The sequence below is a fragment of the Zea mays genome, chromosome 5, assembly GCF_902167145.1.
Source record: "Zea mays cultivar B73 chromosome 5, Zm-B73-REFERENCE-NAM-5.0, whole genome shotgun sequence".
NCBI lineage: Eukaryota > Viridiplantae > Streptophyta > Magnoliopsida > Poales > Poaceae > Zea > Zea mays.
In genome coordinates this window covers 75,151,146-75,174,474 of record NC_050100.1, presented here as the reverse complement: position 1 = coordinate 75,174,474, position 23,329 = coordinate 75,151,146, and the positions used below count along the sequence as shown (strand labels likewise).

The 23,329-nt window shown below is 47.2% G+C and overlaps 2 protein-coding genes and 1 long non-coding RNA gene across 3 annotated transcripts; 2 read left to right on the top strand and 1 right to left on the bottom strand.

The window, feature by feature from the left end:
- The first annotated feature begins 803 nt into the window (after nt 1–803).
- LOC103626557 (65-kDa microtubule-associated protein 3) lies at nt 804–4,052 on the top strand. The gene is made up of 10 exons (XM_008646972.2): nt 804–1,193; nt 1,262–1,486; nt 1,594–1,863; nt 2,012–2,224; nt 2,317–2,472; nt 2,633–2,792; nt 2,901–3,049; nt 3,159–3,246; nt 3,359–3,432; nt 3,542–4,052. The coding sequence occupies exons 1-10, from the start codon at nt 1,113–1,115 to the stop codon at nt 3,890–3,892; spliced, it is 1,767 nt and encodes a 588-aa protein (XP_008645194.1). The 5' UTR covers nt 804–1,112; the 3' UTR covers nt 3,893–4,052.
- Nucleotides 4,053–16,543: 12,491 nt separating this feature from the next.
- Nucleotides 16,544–21,044, top strand: LOC103626556 (uncharacterized). Its single transcript, XR_553001.3, has 2 exons — nt 16,544–16,833; nt 20,798–21,044. It is a non-coding gene; the product is annotated as an uncharacterized lncRNA (long non-coding RNA).
- Nucleotides 21,045–21,588: 544 nt separating this feature from the next.
- LOC100285503 (lil3 protein) lies at nt 21,589–23,184 on the bottom strand. Its single transcript, NM_001174176.1, has 3 exons — nt 22,806–23,184; nt 22,190–22,327; nt 21,589–22,047 (listed from the first exon to the last, which is right to left on the bottom strand). Exons 1-3 carry the CDS (start codon nt 23,158–23,160, stop codon nt 21,800–21,802), a joined length of 741 nt encoding a protein of 246 aa, NP_001167647.1. The 5' UTR covers nt 23,161–23,184; the 3' UTR covers nt 21,589–21,799.
- Nucleotides 23,185–23,329: the final 145 nt, after the last annotated feature.

Genomic DNA, 23,329 nt, shown 5'->3' with positions numbered 1-23,329 from the left:
ACCGGACAGTCCGGTGCACACCGGACAGTCCGGTGCCCCTGCCACGTCATCACTGCCGTTGGATTCTGACCGTTGGAGCTTCTGACTTGTGGGCCCGCCTGGGTGTCCGGTGCACACCGGACACGTACTGTTTACTGTCCGGTGTGCCAGTATGGGCGCGCCTAACCTCTGCGCGCGCAGAGCGCGCATTAAATGCGCGGCAGAGAGCCGTTGGCGCGGAGATAGCCGTTGCTTCGGAGTCGCACCGGACAGTCCGGTGAATTATAGCGCGAGTTCCCCTGGAAATTCCCGAAGGTGGCGAGTTTGAGCTGGAGTCCTCTGGTGCACCGGACACTGTCCGGTGTACACTGGACAGTCCGGTGCTCTCAGACCAGAGGGCCTTCGGTTCCCACTATGCTCCTTTGTTGAATCCAAAACTTGGTCTTTTTATTGGCTGAGTGTGAACCTTTTACACCTGTGTAATCTATAAACTTGGGCAAACTTAGTTAGTCCAATTGTTTGTGTTGGGCAATTCAACCACCAAAATTAATTAGGGACTAGGTGTAAGCCTAATTCCCTTTCACAATGCACGAACATCGTACTAGTTCAACTGTTCAAGTATAAGATAGAGTGAGTGAGTATTTGTTTTTTTAGCACTAAAAATAAGCAACATTGATAATGCAATTCTCCCTTTTGGTCCCAGTCTCGTCCTGGTCCTATTTTGGGCCAGGATGCTCATGGCCACCCGAACCTCACACACGTCGCTTCTCTCCCTGAATCCATGCATGGATCTTTTATTTAGCGACGACTTTCCCCTCATTTCCGCCCTTTCCGCGCGCGCTCTGTCCAAATCCGCGGGCGGAATCCCCCTCGTGCAAATTCGCAGTCGTCTTGTGCGCCGGCCGGCCATGATCCACCGTCCACGCCGCCAACCTCGTCGGCCGCGGCATTGTTAGTTCTAGTTGTTGTTGTTGTTTAGATAGCATTATTCCGTCGTCGGACAGATCTGCCGCCATTGCCGCGCGCGCGTTACGTTACGTTGTTCTTGAGCTGATCGATCAGATCGGAGTCGGAGGAGAGGAGGGAGCTAGCTGTGCTAGCATGGGGCCAGGAGCGCGCGACGGCGGAGCCCAATGCCCTCCCTGAAGCTGAGGCCCATCCTGTTCCCCTTCCAGATGGAGCCCCGGCGCGAGGAGCTGCTGCATGAGCTGGGGGTCCGTCCGTTGTCTCTGTTCGTTCGACCTCCTCTCCTGTCCTCTCATGGATGCACGCACGCATGCAGGACATGTGGGACGAGATCGGGGAGGCGGAGGAGGACCGGCGGGGGGCGCTGTCGGCGCTGGAGGAGGAGTGCCTCAGTCTGTACCGCGCCAAGGTGGAGCAGGTCCGGCAGCACCGGGCGCAGCTCAAGCGGGAGATCTCCGACTCCGTCGCCGAGGTCGCCGCCATCTGCGCCACCATCGGCGAGCCTCCCTCCACCGTGCACACGGCCTGCTCCTCGCTCCAGGTACGTACGTGAACCACGCACGCATGCGCGCGCACACATTCCGTGCCGGCCGCTGGCGATGGCGGTCGTGAGTCGTGACGACGAATTGGGTTGGGAGTTGGGACCAGGGCACAGGGAGCCTGAAGGAGGAGTTGGGCATGATCGCGCCGGAGCTGGCGGAGATGAGGCGGAGGAGGGACGAGAGGCGGCGCGAGTTCGCAGACGTCACCCAGCGGGTCGCCAGGATCCAGGAGGAGTTGGACCTGCAGCTAGGTGGCGGGCAAGGCCAGTCTGAAGCTCACGCCGCCGCCGTCATCGTCGACGTCGACGGCTCCGACCTGACGACGACCAAGCTCGACGAGCTCCGAGCCTATCTGCAGCACCTGCAGCTGGAAAAGGTCAGGCCACCCTATCGCGAATTAAGCAAACTGATCGGTCCTGATCGACTCCTGGCCGGTGGCGTGCATGCATGCATACATGCTTAGCGTTGTGCTTGTGCCGTTGTTCTTGCTTTGGATCGACATCTTGACACATGTGTACACGCAGGAAAGTCGCACCAAGAAGGTGGCGGAGCTCGTGGCTCAGCTGCACTCGTCATCCTTGGTTCTCGGCATGGATCCCACAGAGGCGAACAGTGTCGTCCATGTTGGCGCCGACGGCGCGCAGGTGCAGCCCGGCGACATCAGCGACGGCGCCATCGCGGGGCTGGCTGCGGGCATCGAGAGGCTGAGGGAGATCAAACGGAGCCGGATGGAGAAGGTTCGTACGGTAGCCTTTAATTTGCCCGCGTCTTCTCCGACAGCTGGATGAAACAAGCTGTTTAATTGCTTTGGCAATGCGATGGCTGGCAGCTGCAAGACCTGCTGGGCAGCATGCTGGAGCTGTGGAACCTGATGGACACGCCGGCGGAGGAGCAGCGGCAGTTCCAGGGCGTGGCCTGCAACATCGCCGCGTCCGAGGACGAGATCACGGAGCCCGGCGCCCTCTCCATGGCCTTCATAAGCAACGTACGTATACGTACGTCGTCGTCGATCAGCGCGCAGTGCTCGCCTGCTCGATTGGGGACCTTCCTTTTGCATGCATGTTCTACGTATAAGCTACCAGACAGCAGGCGCGCCGACCGCTCGCCGCCGCCGTGGATGTCGATCTGACCCACCGTGCGTGCAGGTAGAGGCGGAGGTGGTGAGGCTGGAGAACCTCAAGGAGTGCCGGATGAAAGACCTCGTCGTGAAGAAGCACGAGGAGCTCAAGGAGATCCGCCGCCGCGCGCGCCTGCCCGAGGACGACGACGCTACCGTCGTCATGGTGTTCGACGCCATGGACAGCGGTATGATCAGTGTGACTCGCAAGTCGCAACACGTACGCGTACGCCATGGTGATTGTTGTTGTTGAGAAATGCATGCGTGTTCGACCGACACGATGTGCGTCATTGCAGATGCCGACCGGGCTGCGATCCTGGAGTGGCTGGAGGTGCAGATCTCGGAGGCCAAGGACCTGGAGTTCAACCGGAAGGACGTGCTGGAGAAGATGGACAGGTGGCAGGCGGCGCTGGAGGAGGAGTCCTGGCTCGAGGAGTACAGCAGAGTGCGTCTCGATCGTCTGCAGGCTCTCTGAACAACTCCCCTTCTCGTCGTCTCCAACTCCAATCTCCATCTCCCAGTGGAACCACTGAGCTTTTCCGTTGTTCTTGCAGAACGAGAACAGATACAACGTTGGCAAAGGGACGCATCTCGTGCTAAAGCGCGCCGAGAAAGCCCGCGCCCTGGTCAGCAAAATGCCGGGTAGCTAGCCTTTGTTCTTCAGCCATGGCGTTTCTGAACATACATAGTCATATAATCTTTCTAACAAGGAATTGACGTGTTCGTCTGTGTTCCTCTGTGAGCTGAGGTGCAGTGATGGCGGAAGCTCTGATGGCGAAGGTAGTCGCGTGGGAGAAGGAGAGAGGCGCCAAGTTCGAGTACGACGGTGTACGTGCGCCTTGCAAAAACCCCGACCAATTAACCACCTACGTGCGGGCTATGGCGGCCGCGCCTGCTGCATGCACCTCGATGCAGCAAATAACGCTCATGCGCGCAGGAGGTGCTGCTGGACGTGCTGGATGACTACGGAAACGCGAGGAAGGAGAAGGAGCAGGAGCGGAAGCGGCAGCGGGACCAGCGGCGGCTGCTGCAGCAGGTGCAGGGCGCCGCGGCGGCGGCGGACAGGGACGTGTCGTCGCCGGTGGCGCACCCGCCGCCCAAGAACATCAAGAACGTCACGAGGACGCTGTCCATGGGGGGCAACAACACCTCCGGCGGCGGCAGCGCCAGGAAGGCCGCGCCGGCGGCGGCCAGGCCCGGCACTCCCAGCTTCCTCAAGTCGCCCTTGTCGGCGCGCCGCGGCGGGAGCGACGAGGGGCATATGATGGCGTCGGAGTCCTTCGAGTGACGATCTTTTGCTTGTAGCCAGAGCTGGGATGCCCATGAATGTCGTCGTCGATCTGCAACTGCAATGCCAAATCTGTTTGAAGTCTTTTTTGTCAAAGTCGAATGTGCATCACTGCATGCAGACCTCGTATGCAGTGCTAATGCTTTACTAGAAGAGAAAATTATATGTCTGATTAGACAGCTCCACGCCTCCACCTCTTGGAGTAATTTTGATCTGGCATTGGTTCATTTGGTTGGCACCGTGGCCTGGAGTTGCCTGCCTGCCAGCCAGCTAGATCCAGCACCAGGAATCCAAAATCGGACGCCTGAGATTGCTGCATGGATCAGACTGGTTTTTCAGGGTGTGAACCAAACAAGCTACCCAACGTTAACTAATGGGTTTTTTACATTGGTCCTCTTAGTTTCGGTACGGTACTCGTTGCTACCCTTAGTTTTTCTTCTTACTCAGTTTTACCCAACGCTAATTCCCTTTGCTCAGAAATCCGTCTGGTCGCCGTCTCCGTCCATTCTAACCGACATACAGGGTGGGCCCACTACACACTTCCACTCTTACCTGCGCCACGCTACTCTGCGCAGCCGCCTCTCCTCTTCCTCCCAATGCTCGACTGGCAGCCTGCTTCTCGAATCTTTGGACGCGGCGCGACGCCTGGCGGACGGAACGACGGCGCGGCAGGAGTCTTCTTCACCGGCGCGGCGGCCTGCGTCTTCAACGGCCTGGTGTGAATCATCTAGGCCCCTCTAGTAATGTTTTGGTAATTAATGACAACTACTTGTGGACTAACGATTCTTGGAGAAATAAGAATGCAGGGTTGGACCACATAGAACAGGAAATGTTGAAGAGTCATACGCATTGGTTGTGGATCAGATGAAGGCAAAGGTATAATATAGGTTTTACTTTTGCCGGTCTTGAGGAGTTTAGAGAAGATACCTGACCGGATTAGTAGGCTAGATAGCCGTACTATTAAGAGGGGTCAATGACTTAGATCTGTGTAAAACTTAGTGCCTCATAGAGCATCAAGTAGTTGCATTTGCATGAGGACTAACAGCGCTTCTCATTTCGTGAGTTAAAAGTTCATTCAAGAGCATGTTTGAAATTTGAGAAGTCTTGGTCGCGCGGACTGTCCGGCCCTTGGGGGCGGACCGTCCGCGATCCTCCAGAGGGTCCGAAGTCTGACCATTTGTGTTGGCACTGTGTTCTATTGCACTGCGGACCGTCCGGGCCTTAGGGCCGGACCGTCCGCAGTCCTGACCAGAGAAAGGTAGCTTCGGGTCTGTCCCTGAATTATAGGCGGACGGTCCGCCTGTGAGGCGCGGACGGTCCGCATGTGTCTAACTCGTTTTTGAACAGGGACTGTGTGTTTTTATCGATTTGTACTACGGACTGTCCGGGTGACAAGTCCGGACAGTACTGCCTCAGGTCGCGGACCGTCCGGGAATTATAGCCGGACGGTCCGCACGTGTTAACTCCGTTTGACCCGAGGCTCGGGTGTTTGAATCTGCCAGGTCGCGGACGGTCCGGGCTTGAAGGGCGGACAGTCCGGACACACCTTTTGAGACAGCTCTGACATGTTTCAACGGTCATTATAGCCGTTATGTTGTACGGCGGACCGTCCGGCCCTAGGGCGCGGACGGTCCGCGTGTGCGCAGAATTGCCCCCCTTTGCACATAACGGTTGGATTTAGATGGGGGGCTATAAATAGAAGGGTAGCTCGTGTGTGAGAGCTCTCTTAGCCATTCCTTGAACACATTGAGCTCATTTGTGATCCTCCAACTCACTCTCTCACACTCTTTGCTTGAGATTGCATTCTAGTGAGAGATTGAGGGTTCCTAGTGCATTTGCATCATTTGGTGATCCTTGAGGCACTAGGTGGTACACCGAGCAAGCGTCGTTGGCTTGTTACTCTTGGAGGTTGCCGCCTCCTAGACGGCTCGGGTGATTGTCTCCGTCGAGCTCTCCAAGAAGATTGTGGAGAAGTCGCGGTGTTGATTGTGAGGGGTTCGCGCCTACCTCGCCGGAGCGGCAAAGGTGACATTAGTGGAATCGAGGTATTGAGTGATTTCTTGTCCACTTGGCTCAAAGATCAAGTCGTGTCTTGATAGAGGAGCAAGTGAGAGCTTGAAGTCCACCTCAACGTGGATTAGGGGTGATCGGCAAATCACCGATACCACGGGATAAATTTCGGTGTCTATTCCTTCTAGCATTACTTATTGCCTTGCAATTGATTAGTGTTTTGCTTATTGTTCTTCAAAGTATTCAATCTCCGTAGTTGTCTTTCATACATTGTTTACTTATTGACACTAGTAAATTTATTCCCCTTGTTGTATTGATTAAATTTACTTAGTATTGTTGTTTTTAGTCAAAACCGTCTATTCACCCCCCCTCTAGCCGGTGTCCTAGATCCTACAAGTGGTATCAGAGCCGAGGACTCCATTGTTTGTGGATCTAATCATCCCGGAGTGGGACAATATGGCTAGTAACAACAATGTGCACATTGGGAAGCCACCGCACTTTGATGGAAACAATTATGATTATTGGAAAATAAGAATGTCAATGCATCTTAGAGCAATGGGTGGAAAAATTTGGCAAATTGTTAGAGATGGATTTGTTGTATTGAAGGAAGATGAACCATCAGTTAGTGATAATGAGAATATCCTCACAAATGATCAAGCCATGAATGTCTTTTATGATGCTCTTGATATAAATGAGTTCAATCGTATCAAGAATCTCACAACCGCTCATGAGATTTGGGTAAAACTAATGGAAATTCATGAAGGAACTACAATTGTGAAGAGTGCCAAACTATATGTGTGCAAAGGGAAGTTTGAGCAATTTATTATGAAAGAAGATGAGAGTGTATCCGATATGTTCAATCGATTGAATGAGATTGTAAATGAACTCAAAGGACTTGGTTTTAATGTACCGGATGTGGATTTCACACACAAGTTCCTTAGATCACTTCCGGAGAAATATGAGACTATTGTGACAATGCTAGTAAGGAGTGATCTATCTACAACCTCTCCAACCGAAGTATTGGGAGAAATTCTCACTCAAGATATATTTAAGAAGTCACAAGCCGATGCTTTAAGTTTGGCAAAGAAGGTGAAAAATGAATCTATTGCTCTCAAAGCCAAGGCCTCAAAGGCAATTGAAAAGGAAGATAGCAATGATGAAGAAAATGAAAGTGAGAGTGATTGTGACATGGCTTTATTTGTAAGGAAATTCAATAAATTCATGAAGATGAAAAGAGGTCAACCTAGAAGAGGTCAAACATCTAGAAGAAATGCTTTCAATGATAGAAAATGTTTTGAGTGTGGGGAACCCGGTCACATTGCCATGAATTGTCCAAGCAAGAAGAAGAAGGGCAAAGATGAAAGTGACAAGAAGAAAAAGAAATACTATAACAAGAAGAAAGATGGCAAAGCCTACTTAGTTGAATGGGACTCGGATGATAGCTCGGATGATGATGATGATGACACCTCATCCAAGCTTAATGCCGGAATTGCCATCAAGGAAGCTCCCTCACTCTTCTCATCCCCCCATTGTCTCATGGCAAAGGGAGATGCTAAGGTAAACTACAAGGCGGGAGGGAATCATTGGGTGTTGGATAGTGGATGTACTCAACACATGACCGGGGATATGAAGATGTTTACCCAAATGAGTGAGGAAGATTGCTCAAATTATGATAGTATCACATTTGGAGATAATCGTAAAGGAAAGGTTAAAGGTTTGGGTAAAATTGCTATTTCAAATGATCATTCTATATCAAATGTGCTATTGGTTGAGTCTTTGAACTTTAATTTACTTTCCGTAGCTCAATTATGTGATTTAGGATTTTGTTGCAATTTCACAGTTGAAGATGTTATTATCTCTAGTGTTGACGGTAGCAATCTTAAATTTAAAGGTTTTAGACATGAAAATCTTTATCTTGTTGATTTCTCATCTAATGAGGCAAAGCTCACAACTTGCTTATTTTCAAAAGCTTCACTAGGTTGGTTATGGCATAGAAGACTTGGTCATGTTGGGATGAAGCAACTCAATCGGTTAACCAAGCATGACTTAGTTCGAGGCTTGAAAGATGTGAAGTTTGAAAAGAACAAATTGTGTAGCTCTTGTCAAGCCGGTAAGCAAGTGGCAAATACTCATCCAAATAAAAGTCAAATGTCCACTCATCGACCTTTGGAATTACTTCACATGGATTTATTTGGGCCCACATCTTTTGTAAGTATTGGTGGTAATTCTTATTGTCTTGTGATTGTGGATGACTATTCAAGATTTACTTGGGTTTATTTTCTACGAGACAAATCCAATGTGTTTGAAACATTCAAGTCATTTGCTATATTGGCTCAAAATCAATTTGATTTCGACATCAAAAAGGTTAGAAGTGATAATGGGTCGGAATTCAAAAATGCAAGAATTGATCAATATTGTGATGACAAGGGTATCAAACATGAATTCTCTTCCAAATATACCCCGGAACAAAACGGTATTGTTGAAAGAAAGAATAGAACTCTTATTGATATGGCAAGGTCTATGTTAGCGGAATATAATATATCGGATTCTTATTGGGCCGAGGCAATAAATACCGCTTGTCATTCATCAAATAGACTATATTGTCACAAACTCTTGAAGAAAACTCCATATGAATTGCTCATTGGTAGAAAGCCAAATATCTCATATTTTAGGGTATTTGGTTGCAAATGTTATATTTTGAGAAAGGGAAGCCGGCTTTCTAAATTTGAGAAGAAATGTGATGAGGGTTTTCTTCTTGGATATTCATCAAATAGTAAGGCTTATAGAGTCTTCAACAAAACTCATGGTATTATTGAGGAAGCATATGATGTTGAATTTGATGAAACAAATGGGTCTCAAGATGAGAGTGATAATCTCGATGATGTTGGGGGAACTCAATTGATAAATGCAATGAAAACAATGGCCATTGGTGAAATAAAACCTAAGGAAGATGATGATGAAGATAGTGTGGTTGTTATTCCTTCATCCTCAACTATAAATGAGGAAGATCACCAAAGCAAACCACTCGATGAAACCATGGATACTCATGATCAAGGTACTTCAAGACCTACGGTTTCTCCTAATGCTTCATCAAGCAACTATCAAACGGTATCAAGAATTCATCATTCCATTGTGAAGGATCACCCGGTTGATCAAATTGTGGGTGATATTAGTAAGGGTGTTCAAACTCGCTCTCGCATAGCTTCATTTTGTGAACATTTCTCTTTTGTATCTTGTATGGAACCTAACCGTGTAGATGAAGCTCTACTTGATGTTGATTGGGTGAATGCAATGCATGAAGAATTAAATAACTTCACTCGAAATGAAGTTTGGGAGCTTGTTGAGAGACCAAAGAACCACAATGTTATTGGTACAAAATGGGTGTTCCGCAACAAGCACAATGAAGATGGTGTGGTAGTAAGAAACAAGGCAAGATTAGTTGCACAAGGATATACTCAAATTGAAGGATTGGATTTTGGGGAGACATTTGCTCCCGTAGCAAGATTAGAAGCAATCCGGATTCTACTTGCTTATGCTTGTGCACACAATATCAAGCTCTACCAAATGGATGTAAAGAGTGCCTTTCTAAATGGTAAGATTAGTGAACTAGTGTATGTTGAACAACCTCCCGGTTTTGAGGACCCCAAAAGACCTAACCATGTGTTCAAGCTCTCTAAAGCTCTCTATGGGCTTAAGCAAGCTCCACGCGCTTGGTATGAAAGGCTTAGGGATTTCTTGCTTTCCAAAGACTTCAAAATTGGGAAGGTTGACACTACTCTATTCACTAAAAGAATTGGTAAAGATTTATTTGTTTGTCAAATCTACGTTGATGATATTATTTTTGGATCTACTAATGAATTATTTTGTGAGGAGTTCGGAAAAATGATGTCAAAGGAATTTGAAATGTCTATGATAGGAGAATTGAGCTTCTTTCTTGGCCTTCAAATCAAACAATTGAAAGATGGAATTTTTATAAGTCAATCAAAATATTTGAGGGACATGCTCAAGAAGTTTGGTTTAGAAAATGCTAAGCCTATCAAGACTCCAATGGCAACAAATGGTCATCTAGACTTAGATGAAGGAGGTACAATAGTTGATCAAAAACTTTATCGTTCAATAATTGGTAGTTTGCTTTATATTACCGCATCTAGGCCCGATGTTATGTTTAGTGTATGCATGTGTGCTCGATTTCAAGCTTCTCCTAGAGAGATTCACTTGAAGGCCGCTAAAAGGATTCTAAGATATTTGAAGTATACTCCCAATATTGGTCTATGGTATCCCAAAGGTGCTCAATTTGAATTAATTGGATATTCGGATTCGGACTATGCGGGGTGCAAAGTTGATAGAAAAAGCACCTCCGGTTGTTGTCAATTTCTTGGTAGATCTCTTGTTTCATGGTCTTCTAAGAAACAAAATTCGGTTGCTCTATCTACCGCCGAGGCGGAATATATATCGGCCGGAAATTGTTGTGCTCAACTATTATGGATGAAACAAACCTTATTGGACTATGGAATTATTTTCAAGAATGTGCCTCTCATGTGTGATAATGAGAGTGCGGTGAAATTGGCTACCAATCCGGTCCAACATTCAAGGACCAAGCATATTGATATACGGCATCACTTCTTAAGAGATCATGTTGGCAAGGGAGATATCTCTATTTATTCCATTGGCACCGATGATCAATTAGCAGACATTTTTACAAAACCTTTGGATGAAACAAGATTTTGTTCTCTAAGAAGTGAAATGAATGTGATCGATATCTCTAATGTGACTTGAAGTTGATCACACATGTGTCGCCTTGCATCTTGGGTCTAAGTATGTTTTTTTTGTGCTATTTATTTGGTATTATTTGTGCATTTTTCATTTCTAATTACTCTAGATAGTTTAATTCAAAAATCTTGCATTTCTCAAATACATCATAAGTATATGCATGCATACCAACTTTTGGATTGGTCAAAATGTCCATATATGAGCACCAATTCGGATTCGGAATTCAAAATCAGAAAGTGGACAGAAATTGGAAAAATGAGTATCAGGCCGCGGACCGTCCGCCCATGGACCGCGGACCGTCCGCAGCATCAAGCAATGGACAGTCCGAGCAGCCTCGCAGACTGTCTGAGGTCATCAGGACGCGGACCGTCCGCCGCCCCCGCGCGGACCGTCCGCGACAGGGCAGAAAAAGGACCAGAGCCCGCAGACTTGCCAGTTGTGCCTATTCGGTTGTTCTCTCTTGCTCTCCACTCGCTATATCCTCTCTTGTGTCGAGTGTGCGCGGACCGTGAAGTGAAGTTGCGTGCGGACAGTCCGACAGCTTGCTGCACCATTCCCTCAACATGTCTTCATCACGGTATCTTCAAATCTTGTGGATTTAATCAAATTTCATCAACTTTGAGATTATTTGGGTTTCTTCTCTGATCTGAAATTGAGCAGTGGGTTTCAAAATCTGATTGGTGGGATTGTTAGTTCTTCTCAATATCAATGCTATGCAAAATTTTCAACTTATTTGGCTGGGTATTATCTGCAAAACCATCAAATTGAACACTTGTGGCGGCTAGGGTTCTTGGAGTCGCCCCTGGTCGGTCGCGGACCGTCCGCCTGGTGGACGCGGACCGTCCGGGCCTCTGGCGCGGACCGTCCGGCCCCCTAGCGCGGACAGTCCGGACCCTGGCAGAGCATTACAGTTCCATTCCTTTTATAAATGGTGATTGGTTTCAATTATTCATCTATGGATGTTTGTCACATTGTTGCAGTGGTCTTGGTGGTCTACGCAAGAAACTTGCAGGTCGCTTTAAATCCAAGCGCCCTCGAGGAAATGATGATGATTATGTACCAACCACTGATTCAGAAGCCCAATCCTCAGCTGGGGGCACTGAATCCATGGATGCGGAAGATTTTCCTCATGTTCATCCTGATTATCCCATTGATATCCAAGGATGGACTTTCCCAAAGCGGAGATTTTCTATGACTGAGTACTGCTCTCGACGGACTGTGAATCAGTATGCTCTGCCATCAGATACCAACATCCAGTTTTTCCACACGCAGCTGCAGTTTGATGTTTTCTGGGGCACCCTGGTGGATACTAATTTCCATAAGCATCAGGTGATTGATTGGTCATTCCTGCTCAGTCAATCAGTCATGGAGGGTTTGATCCCTAAGTTTGAGGCATGCGGACTATATCAGTTTATGGGGCAGCGCACAGATTTTAATGAAATGGCTGTTAAGCAATTCTTGGCTACCTCAGAGATTGATATTGCAGAAGAATCCATCACCTGGATGACTGGCTTCAAGCGCTACTCTGCTTCTTTTGCTGACTTTGCAGCTGCCAACAGTCTGAACTATGGCACCATTTCTGCTGGAGTGGATCTTTATACTGAAGACAATTTTGAGGATTTTGTGCAGTTTTATGAGCCAGCCAGACTTGGTATACCCAGGAGATTTGGTGAGACAGCAGGACTCAGACATCATCCTGCTGTCATCAACAAGATTGCCAGAGTCACCATCCTTCCCAAGAGTGGTGATAAGAGTAAAATCAGGGAGAAGTTCTGGAACATAATTCATCACATTATGAATGGAGAAGTCATGAACATTGTTCTTTTCATGATGAGGCAGCTTAATGATTTAAAGATGGACAAGAATCAAAACTTGGCATATGCTCCATACATTATGGCTCTTATCAAATCCAAGACAAGATTTGAGGGCCCATGTGAGATTGTCCACACTCCATTCAGGCCTTTTAAGAATGAGATAGGGTTTCTCACCAGGCCACTCACTCCATTCCCAGATGATGAGGAAGACCCTGGCTATGAGGGTGGAGCAGCGCCTAATGTTGAGGAACAGCAGATGCCTCCTCCTCCACCTCCTCCTCAGCCTCAGCACTATTGGGAGCCTGCTCCAGGATATTTTGATCCTTATTTTCACAACATGCAGCAAGGGCTGGAGGCTCATATTGATACTCGATTTGAGGGGTTGATGTCACATGTGGATCACCGCCTCGATGACATGCGGTCTCGCTTTGACGACAACTGGGATGTGCTCAACTCTGAATTTTCTGACCTTCGTGATCACATTCACACTAATGTCACTGATCCCATCAGGACTTTGACCAGTTCTCCTCCCTGTTTGACACCTTCCGCACTCATTATTACCACATGCATCCTCCGCCGAGTGATCAGTAAGGCCTCTCCTTTGTGGCAATTGATGCCAAAGGGGGAGAGAAGTGATGAGAAGTTGTCAGGCGTCTCCTTCAGGGGGAGTTGGTGGTTCTATGTGGACACTAAGACCATGCATATGCATTTTATCTTTTTTGTGCCGTTTTAGTTTATGTCTTATGCATTTGGAACTTGGTTCGATCTATTAACTCTATGTCGTATGTCTGTGGATTATTATCTGTAATATTCTGTGGGATGAACTATGTTTTAGTTCAAATTACTCTGTGTGTGGTTAATCGAGATGTGATTATAATTGCTGCGCTCACTCTACGAATCATCGCTTGTATGTCTCGATAACCATGTTTGTAGGAAAGTCTCCATCAAGCTCTAATATATTATGTGTGTTATATCTTCAACTTCAAATAATCCTGCACACACTTAGGGGGAGCCCTTCTTGCATACTGAGTTTCTATTGGGATTTATCTATCTTTTGGACAGAACTTCAATTCAAGATAAGTCCTATGAAACTCATCTCCAAAATCTATTTTATACCTTAGGTATGAGAGAGATTTGGAGAAACTAAACTTCTCTTTAATATACTATGTGGTGTTGTCATCAATTACCAAAAAGGGGGAGATTGTGAATCATCTAGGCCCCTCTAGTAATGTTTTGGTAATTAATGACAACTACTTGTGGACTAACGATTCTTGGAGAAATAAGAATGCAGGGTTGGACCACATAGAACAGGAAATGTTGAAGAGTCATACGCATTGGTTGTGGATCAGATGAAGGCAAAGGTATAATATAGGTTTTACTTTTGCCGGTCTTGAGGAGTTTAGAGAAGATACCTGACCGGATTAGTAGGCTAGATAGCCGTACTATTAAGAGGGGTCAATGACTTAGATCTGTGTAAAACTTAGTGCCTCATAGAGCATCAAGTAGTTGCATTTGCATGAGGACTAACAGCGCTTCTCATTTCGTGAGTTAAAAGTTCATTCAAGAGCATGTTTGAAATTTGAGAAGTCTTGGTCGCGCGGACTGTCCGGCCCTTGGGGGCGGACCGTCCGCGATCCTCCAGAGGGTCCGAAGTCTGACCATTTGTGTTGGCACTGTGTTCTATTGCACTGCGGACCGTCCGGGCCTTAGGGCCGGACCGTCCGCAGTCCTGACCAGAGAAAGGTAGCTTCGGGTCTGTCCCTGAATTATAGGCGGACGGTCCGCCTGTGAGGCGCGGACGGTCCGCATGTGTCTAACTCGTTTTTGAACAGGGACTGTGTGTTTTTATCGATTTGTACTACGGACTGTCCGGGTGACAAGTCCGGACAGTACTGCCTCAGGTCGCGGACCGTCCGGGAATTATAGCCGGACGGTCCGCACGTGTTAACTCCGTTTGACCCGAGGCTCGGGTGTTTGAATCTGCCAGGTCGCGGACGGTCCGGGCTTGAAGGGCGGACAGTCCGGACACACCTTTTGAGACAGCTCTGACATGTTTCAACGGTCATTATAGCCGTTATGTTGTACGGCGGACCGTCCGGCCCTAGGGCGCGGACGGTCCGCGTGTGCGCAGAATTGCCCCCCTTTGCACATAACGGTTGGATTTAGATGGGGGGCTATAAATAGAAGGGTAGCTCGTGTGTGAGAGCTCTCTTAGCCATTCCTTGAACACATTGAGCTCATTTGTGATCCTCCAACTCACTCTCTCACACTCTTTGCTTGAGATTGCATTCTAGTGAGAGATTGAGGGTTCCTAGTGCATTTGCATCATTTGGTGATCCTTGAGGCACTAGGTGGTACACCGAGCAAGCGTCGTTGGCTTGTTACTCTTGGAGGTTGCCGCCTCCTAGACGGCTCGGGTGATTGTCTCCGTCGAGCTCTCCAAGAAGATTGTGGAGAAGTCGCGGTGTTGATTGTGAGGGGTTCGCGCCTACCTCGCCGGAGCGGCAAAGGTGACATTAGTGGAATCGAGGTATTGAGTGATTTCTTGTCCACTTGGCTCAAAGATCAAGTCGTGTCTTGATAGAGGAGCAAGTGAGAGCTTGAAGTCCACCTCAACGTGGATTAGGGGTGATCGGCAAATCACCGATACCACGGGATAAATTTCGGTGTCTATTCCTTCTAGCATTACTTATTGCCTTGCAATTGATTAGTGTTTTGCTTATTGTTCTTCAAAGTATTCAATCTCCGTAGTTGTCTTTCATACATTGTTTACTTATTGACACTAGTAAATTTATTCCCCTTGTTGTATTGATTAAATTTACTTAGTATTGTTGTTTTTAGTCAAAACCGTCTATTCACCCCCCCTCTAGCCGGTGTCCTAGATCCTACACCTGGCAGCAGCCACGCCGGGAGGAGCTCCAAGCTGATCCCGACGTGGCTGCTGCCAGGCCGTTGAAGACGCAGGCCGCCGCGCCGGTGAAGAAGACTCCTGCCGCACCGTCGTTCCGTCCACCAGGCGTCGCGTCGCGTCCGAAGATCCGAGAAGCAGGCTGCCAGGCGAAGGAGAGAGGGAGAGTTGGAGTCGGGAGAAGCAGGCTGCCAGTCGGGCGTTGGGAGGAAGAGGAGAGTCGGCTACACAGAGTAGCGTGGCGCAGGTAAGAGTGGAAGTGTGTAGTGGACCCGCCCTGTAAGTCACGTTAGAATGGACAGAGACGGCGACCAGACAGATTTCTGAGCAAAGGGAACTAGCATTAGGTAAAATTGAGCAAGAAGAAAAACTAAAGGTAGCAACGAGTACCATGCCGAAACTAAGGAGACCAATGTAAAAAACCCAACTAATGAATTTTTTACATTGGTCCCCTTAATTAATTGGAGGGCCTGCTACCTTTGGGGGGTCTATGTCATCGTCCAGATGACACTTAGCCTTCAACGGGTTTGATTCTGGACTTCAAGATCAATGATCCCAATTTGCAAGGTAAGATATGCCATTTTGTAAGGTAATACTTATTTTTATGTTCTTCCATCACACAAAAAATAACAATATTTTTTTAAGAACACTTTCTTCGAAACAAGACATCATGAATAGTAGACTTCTAAGCAGTGAATTTAACATTCTTTCTTGCACCTTCAGTCTATAATACTCTATCCGTTTCAATCTATATAATATTGTTTGGCCTTTTTACATCGAGTTTAAACGGTTCGTCTTTATCAAAAAAATTATAAAAAATGAAAAATTCAATTACTATATTATATGCTAAATGATTTCATCGTAAAAAATAAATAATAACTATAAACAATTTTTAATAAGATGAGTCTACCAAAATTTGCTATTTTGTCACTATCAGTTGTGGACTTCTCTATTTTACCACCAGACCCACAAATCATAGACACAAATGATCCCATAAGTCATAGACAGAGGTCACATAAAAACAGAGAGCCCACGTTAAAAGGGCTAAAATAGCAATTTTTCCAAAAAAAACATGACCGCTGTTACAAAATTTTACAAGGAAGCAGAGGCCTAATTTAGGCATAAAACTGTTAAACCCAAGTACATAACATTAGGCCAGGCCCACTTACAGTCGAGGAGAGCAGGACTCATCACAATTCACAAGTCACACCGCCACAGCATCTCGAGCACACTGCACACTCTCCAACCGCGGCATCTACTAAAAAAACTCTCCAACTGCGGCAATTGCCAACCGCCAGCACCAGCGCCGCCGCCCTGGCTCCCCCGCCGGCGCCTCGGAGAATTGGATTGGCTGGGCGCGTGACCCGCCGCCGCCGTCCGCGAGCAGCAGCGACCCCCCTCGCCGGCCATGGCCTCTGCTCATTCCAAGCTTTACTCAGGTGAGCCACGTGCCACTCTCGCATCCCCGTACACCCCGCGACGCGCCGACGCCCCTTGGTTCTAACTAATGCACACCACACACGCTCATCGCATCTGGCGCCACTAGGGATGGCAACGGGTACAACGGGTACATACCCGTCGGGTAGTACCATTCCATACCCGTACCCATCAAAAAAAATTCTACCCGTCGGGTTACCCATATATACACGCGGGTATAAAATCTTACCCATACCCGTACCCGCGCGGGTATTTTTACCCATCGGGTAACCCGTACCCGCTAGGAAAAAATTAAATTCCAATATACCAATCGCTCAAAATATTAAATAAACATATAAAAACAACTTCAATTTCACATATAACAAATCATATGATTACATAACTTGGTATCTAGACAAATGATAACTAGAGAAGGGTTTTATTCTAGCTAAGTTGGACTCTATTAGATGTTTATAGTGCTATTGATGCGGGTATATTTTACCCACGGGTAGACGGGTATGGGTAGTACCAACCCATACCCGTACCCGTCTACCCAACGGGTAGAGGTTTTTACCCATTAACATACCCGCGGGTAGAGAAATCATTCCGTACCCGCCTTCATATCGGGTAAAACCCGTCGGGTATTCGGGTTTCGGGTACCCATTGCCATCTCTAGGCGCCACCGGCGGCGCGTGCAGATGACATCAGCCTCGTCGTGGTCGTCCTCGATACGAACCCTTTCTTCTGGGCCGCCGCTACGCTCCCCTTCGCTGACTTCTTCGCGCACGTATGCAACCCTAACCTGTCACGACCCTTGGCCAGCGGTGGAGATCACCGCGACGTGAGACACCAGAACAAGCAGAGAAGAACAGAGGTAAGTGGTTGGACAGTTGAAACTGATTAGATTCCTTTTCTCATTTGCATGTCTGGCACAAGACGCCGAGTACAATATATATAGGCACACCATCAACTCCCCTGACCTATTATTTACGGCCCAAGATGGCACTAATACGGCCTATGCAGCCCACAACTCCATTACAGACTCGATTACCAACTCCATAATAGCGAAATAGAAATTGCCTGACTGACCTCATTCCACCATCCTCTCGCGCCACTCCCATTTCCCACAGATCCACTTTAGGCTGCATCTTCAGTCATGACATCTCCTCGGGCCTCAGATAACGCTTGTCCCCAAGCGTTTGCCTCCGGAAACCTTGCCTTGGCCACTGAATAATCCTCCCATGTTGCAGCTTCTTTAGGCACCCCAGTCCATTTCACCAACACTTGAACAATAGCTCGATTGCCCTTTCTCACCATCCTTCGATCCAGGATCTGCTCTGGCTCTATACCCCCTTGAGACAAATCCACCACAGTAGGTAGCTCTGAGAAAACTAGAGAATAGCAGGGCAGAAATGGCTTCAGTTGTGACACATGAAAGACCGGATGTACTTGTGCATCCCCAGGTAATTCCAGCTTGTATGCCACCACGCCAATCCTCAATATCACCTTGAAAGGACCAAAGTACTTAAATGCCAATTTAGGGTAGGGTTGGTTCACCATAGTCTTTTGTGTATAAGGTTGTAATTTCAGCAAAACCAGATCACCCACTTGAAACTCCCTGGGAGTTCTGCCCTTGTCAGCATACTGCTTCATGCGAAGCTGAGCTCGTGCTAACTGCTCCTTTAACATGATTGAAAAGGCATTCCTTTCAGCAATCCAGTCAGCTATCTCCCTATCTTCAATTCCCAACAGTTTTGGTGTAACCAGCAATGGTGCTTCATACCCATACAACACCTTGAAGGGTGTACACTCCAGCACCGAATGGTAAGTAGTATTATACCAGTACTCAGCTAAAGCGAGCCAGCTCTTCCACTTGTTAGGTTGGTCATGCACAACACACCTGAGATACATTTCCAAGCACTAATTCACACGCTCACTCTGACCATCAGTTTGAGGGTGATATGCAGTGGACATCAACAACTTCACTCCCATAAGTTGGAATAGATTTTTCCAAAAGGCACTGGTGAAAACCTTGTCTCTGTCAGACACTATAGACCTTGGGACCCCATGCAACTTCACCACATTCTCGAGAAATACTTGGGCAACACTAGAGATGGCAATGGGTAAAAAACCCGCTGGGTATTACTTGCCCAAACTCATACCCGCGAAGAAAAAATACGCCCGCTAAAAAACTCATACCCATGACGAGTATAAAATTTTGCCCAAACCCATACCCATGCGGGTTTCGGGTACCCAACGGGTTTCCCATACCCACTAACATCAACATAAAAAATAATTCATCATGTAAATGACAATCAATACATTAATAAGCTAGCATAAAAGGAACAAGTGATAACTAATTTTAGCTTAAGATTTGTTACATGAAGTTTATTTCAATTAGAACATATTCAATTAATAATATTATGAGACATATTTATAAGGAATGTTGATTTTAAGGCGGGTTTTAAAAACCCATGGGTTTGCGGGTATGGGTAGTGGAAGAACAAACCCATGCCCACGTACCCGTTGGGTTTCCATTTAAACCCATTAACAAACCCATGGGTACAGAAATTGACCCAAACCCATACCCTAATAGAGCAAAAACCCATCGGGTTTCGGATAGCGGGTACCCATTGCCATCTCTAGGCAACACCTTTAGCAGTAAAAGGGTGCTTTAGAGGAAGAAAATGACTGTATTTCGAGAATCTATCCACCACTACCAGAATGGTATCAAACCCTTCAGACTTTGGTACCCTCTTGTCACATAGACTCTTAGATGTGTGGGGCCACTTCATCCATCTTACTTTGATTTTATGACTAACATGTTCATCAATATCCCCGTTTCTCTATAGCATTGACCCTAAACACTGAGATGTATCTTTTCTGAGCACTACTTGACCTTCCAAAATAACATCCCCTTCCTTATATGTAGTACTGCCAAAGTCACGTATCATATATTTGGTTTTAATTCTACTAAGTCTAAAACCTTTGGACTATAGAGTCTCTCGCCACAACTTCAATTTTCTATTTACTTTGCTCGATTTTTATCAACTAGCACTACATCGTCTGCAAAAAGCAACAAGAGATATCCCTTGTGACCTCATAAATCATCAATGAAAAAAAGTAAGTGCTCAAAGCTGACCCTTGATGTAGTTCTATTCTATTCAGGAAGTCATCCTTGTCTCTATCACTCGTTCGAACTTAGTCACAACATTGTTTTCTATGTACTTAATGAGTACAACGTGCTTCGTTAGAACTTTATGTTTATCCAAAGCCCACCACATAACATTACTTGTTATTTTTTATGAGCCTTATATAAGTCAATGCCAACCATGTGCAAGTTCTTTTTCTGCTCCATCATTTGTGTGAGATTTTATTGGTCACTTACGTATCCTTTGTGTTCAGATTTTTTTCGTTTTTTTGTTGTTTCACATTAGGTGATGCGACTGATGATACCTTCCGCACAAAAGTTTGTATTTTACTTGTAATATATCTAAGAGATTAGCAATGCCTGATAGACAGAATTGGGATCTACTTGTGCGGATATCTTCACTTTAGTCTGGCAATACCAGTATACTAGAGAATTTGTTATTTGTGTATTATATTATTTGATAATATCTTCCATTGTTTGTGTAAATAACTTTGTGTGGGCTTATTTCTCTTTTAGTTGCTTCTTGCTTAAGCTCATTGACACGTTTCGACGATAACGCAGTCTGTATTTGCAACTGATCTGCACTCTAGAGCATTTCTGTGCCTTCCAAAAACTCTTGGAGTGGACTTTCGTGCTCCGTATGTGCTTCTAGATGCCCTCTATCAAGGATCAACACTACGCATATCTTCCTTTTGTGAAAATTTTACGATCAAGGCAAAGGCCGGTCCACATTAGCAACTCTGGCTCCACTTTATTTCTTTCAAAAAAAAAAAAGATTGCATTCTTCTAATATTGGTGGCACTTACATGCACTCGGTTTAATTTACTGATTTGCAGGTGTTTCTGTCATAAGAAGACTATCCACATGGGATACGTCTGTTCAGTTTGTTTGTCAATATTCTGCAGGAATCAGAAGACGTGTTCAACATGTGGATATGTTTTATTTGCAAGTGTGTTCCTTTTTTGTGGGGGTACCTTTTGATGATAATAAATCTGTGTTCTGTTCTTGTTTCTAGACTCAGTCCAGAGCTTCTTGAATTGAATCAGATGCTTACCAAGTTTACTCTTAATTTTGATTTCCTAACCCAATAGTTTTGCTTTGACTTGCACTGCCATTCACCCCTCTAATCTCTACCAACCTTATGCAAAATCGTAATCATCTCAATGTTTAGTTAGGTTATGCTGTTGCCACAAAAGCATGTCTTGCCCAGTAGTTTGTACACCTAATTTAGTTTTTTTTTTGTAGCTGTTGTCTTTATACTAGTGATCTTTCCTGTTGCTTGCAAAACGATCGTCCAAAAATACTTGCCAAGTTATTGTTTTTTCTCTGGTACGATGAAATGAAATCTCGTCATTGGATGTAATTTATTCAGTCGTGTCATGCCTGACTTGAATTCCATGCCAGATCAAAGCAAGTAGTAGTACGTGAAAAGTTAACCATCAACAGGCATGCCTTTTCGCTTTGTGTCTCACAGGTTGGTTTCAGACTAATCTTCTTCGACGAGTACCTTGACATGGCATTTATTTGATCGATATGTGAGCGAATTCCATGTCTGACATCAAATTATTTGCGATTTGCTCAAAGTCTTCTTCGACGAGCACCTTGACGCGTGTTGACAGAAAGCATAAACCAGTGAAACTGCAACATGATTATTATCTCTAGCACAGAAAGTACTCCCATACCTTTTGTTTTTGCACAAGATCACGTAGATAGATTATGACGTTCATCAAAAAGTTCCTCCAAGCCTGACTAAACGGTGAAACAAAAAGGGGCCGAAGAAAGAGGCAAAGACACACCACAAGAAGCGAGCATTCTGCGTTTGCACCCCCAACGCCGAACTAATTCTTTGGCCCCTCGGTTGGGTCATCTTGCCAGGTAGCCTGCCACTGCCTGTCGTAGAACGTAGTCTCGTCGATGAGCTTCTTGAGCGACTCCACGTCCTCGTTCTTCCTGACCAGCAGCACGCCGGCGACGGCGACGAACAGCAGCGTCTTGCAGAAGAAGTTGCCCATCTGGTCGACGAGGCCCACGCCCGTCAAGCTGTCCACGAAGTAGGCCATGAAGAAGCCAACCATGGCGGCCCGACCTGCACGCATCAGACGAGAAGAACTAGGGTTTGAAGTGGAACCGAACACATCGTATCCAACCGCTGTTCAAAGCAACCCGTCATATGCAGCAGTTAGCTTAAAATGACAGGACAAAAGGAGAGAGGCGCTTGGTGAGAGAACCGTTTAGCTTCTCGGCTTCAGGAAGGTGGAACCGCTTCATCCATGCCCACCACGGGATAATGGAGGTGTCGAAGACGACGGCATCGTCTGTGCTCGTCGCCTCCGGGTAGTCTTCGAGCCATTTCCTTCTCCTGGCCTCTGGAATCAAACAAAGATGGAGCTATTGGCATCAGTTGCCTGTCTATCTGTCACTCATCGTAGCAAAGCAACAAATGTCTGAGTTTACACATGCGTTGCGTGTCCTGTACATGCAGGACTCTGTTTTTCTAGCCAGTTCACTCATCTTCCCTCTTGTATTCGTCTCCCCAGTCCCAACCAGCCAGCTAACATCTCGGGGGATCGGGTGGGTGGGTTTAAATCTATAGCAAGTCAAATTCCTTCTTAATTTCTCCTAATCCTAAACTGGAAATTCATCTTGAACCACCAGACTTTTCAAAGCTCTACAACCACAGAAAAAATCAGGTTGGTGGCGCACGCCGCAGCCATCCACCAATCTAGGATAGCATATTAGCATGGCGATGGCACTATGACAGACAGGCAGCAATTCCCGCTCCAGCATGTGAATCCAATCCTGGTTCCACATAGGATAGAGATACTAGGAAGGAGGAGCCCTCACCGGCGTCGATGACGGCGTCCCAGTCGACGCCGCCGCCCTTGTCGAACTTGGTGAGGTCCCAGGTGCCGTTGACCCACCTGGCGTCGCGGAAGGCCGGGACCGGCGCGGGCGCGGGCGGGGACTCGGGCTTCGCGGCGGACGCCTCGACCTTAACGGCAGTCCCGTTGGATGCCGCGGCAGAGGCCGGCTCCACCTCGTCCCGCTGCTCAACGGGCGGCGCCTCCCCGGCGGCGGTGGCGCAGGCGACGCGGAGGCGCGGGAAGGGGAGGAGGTGGAGCTGGAGGCCGGCGGGCTTGGCGCGTGCCCGCAGGGGCTTGAGGGTGGCGGGGCGCGGAGAGAAGGTGGAGGTCGCCATGGTGACGGCGAGCTAAGCGAAGCGAAGGGGAGGCTGGCAGTGACAGTGTGTGGGGGGAGTGAAGAAAAGGATAGAGGGGAGAGGATAGCCGATAGCGTGTGGCCAGCAGGGCCAGGCCGGGGTCCAGCTGGAGAAGTAGCCACCAGGGCGGCAGGGCCGGTCCTGTCCA

Excerpts from the sequence above, each read along its gene's own strand:
- LOC100285503 (NM_001174176.1), bottom strand. The coding sequence starts at position 23,160 with ATGGCGACCTCCACCTTCTCTCCGCGCCCCGCCACCCTCAAGCCCCTG. Across the intron at positions 22,328-22,805 it reads GGACGCCGTCATCGACGCCG|AGGCCAGGAGAAGGAAATGG; the intron begins GTGAGGGCTCCT and ends GTTTGATTCCAG. Across the intron at positions 22,048-22,189 it reads TGAAGCCGAGAAGCTAAACG|GTCGGGCCGCCATGGTTGGC; the intron begins GTTCTCTCACCA and ends TGATGCGTGCAG.
- LOC103626557 (XM_008646972.2), top strand. The coding sequence starts at position 1,113 with ATGCCCTCCCTGAAGCTGAGGCCCATCCTGTTCCCCTTCCAGATGGAG. Across the intron at positions 1,864-2,011 it reads AGCACCTGCAGCTGGAAAAG|GAAAGTCGCACCAAGAAGGT; the intron begins GTCAGGCCACCC and ends GTGTACACGCAG. Across the intron at positions 3,433-3,541 it reads CCAAGTTCGAGTACGACGGT|GAGGTGCTGCTGGACGTGCT; the intron begins GTACGTGCGCCT and ends TCATGCGCGCAG.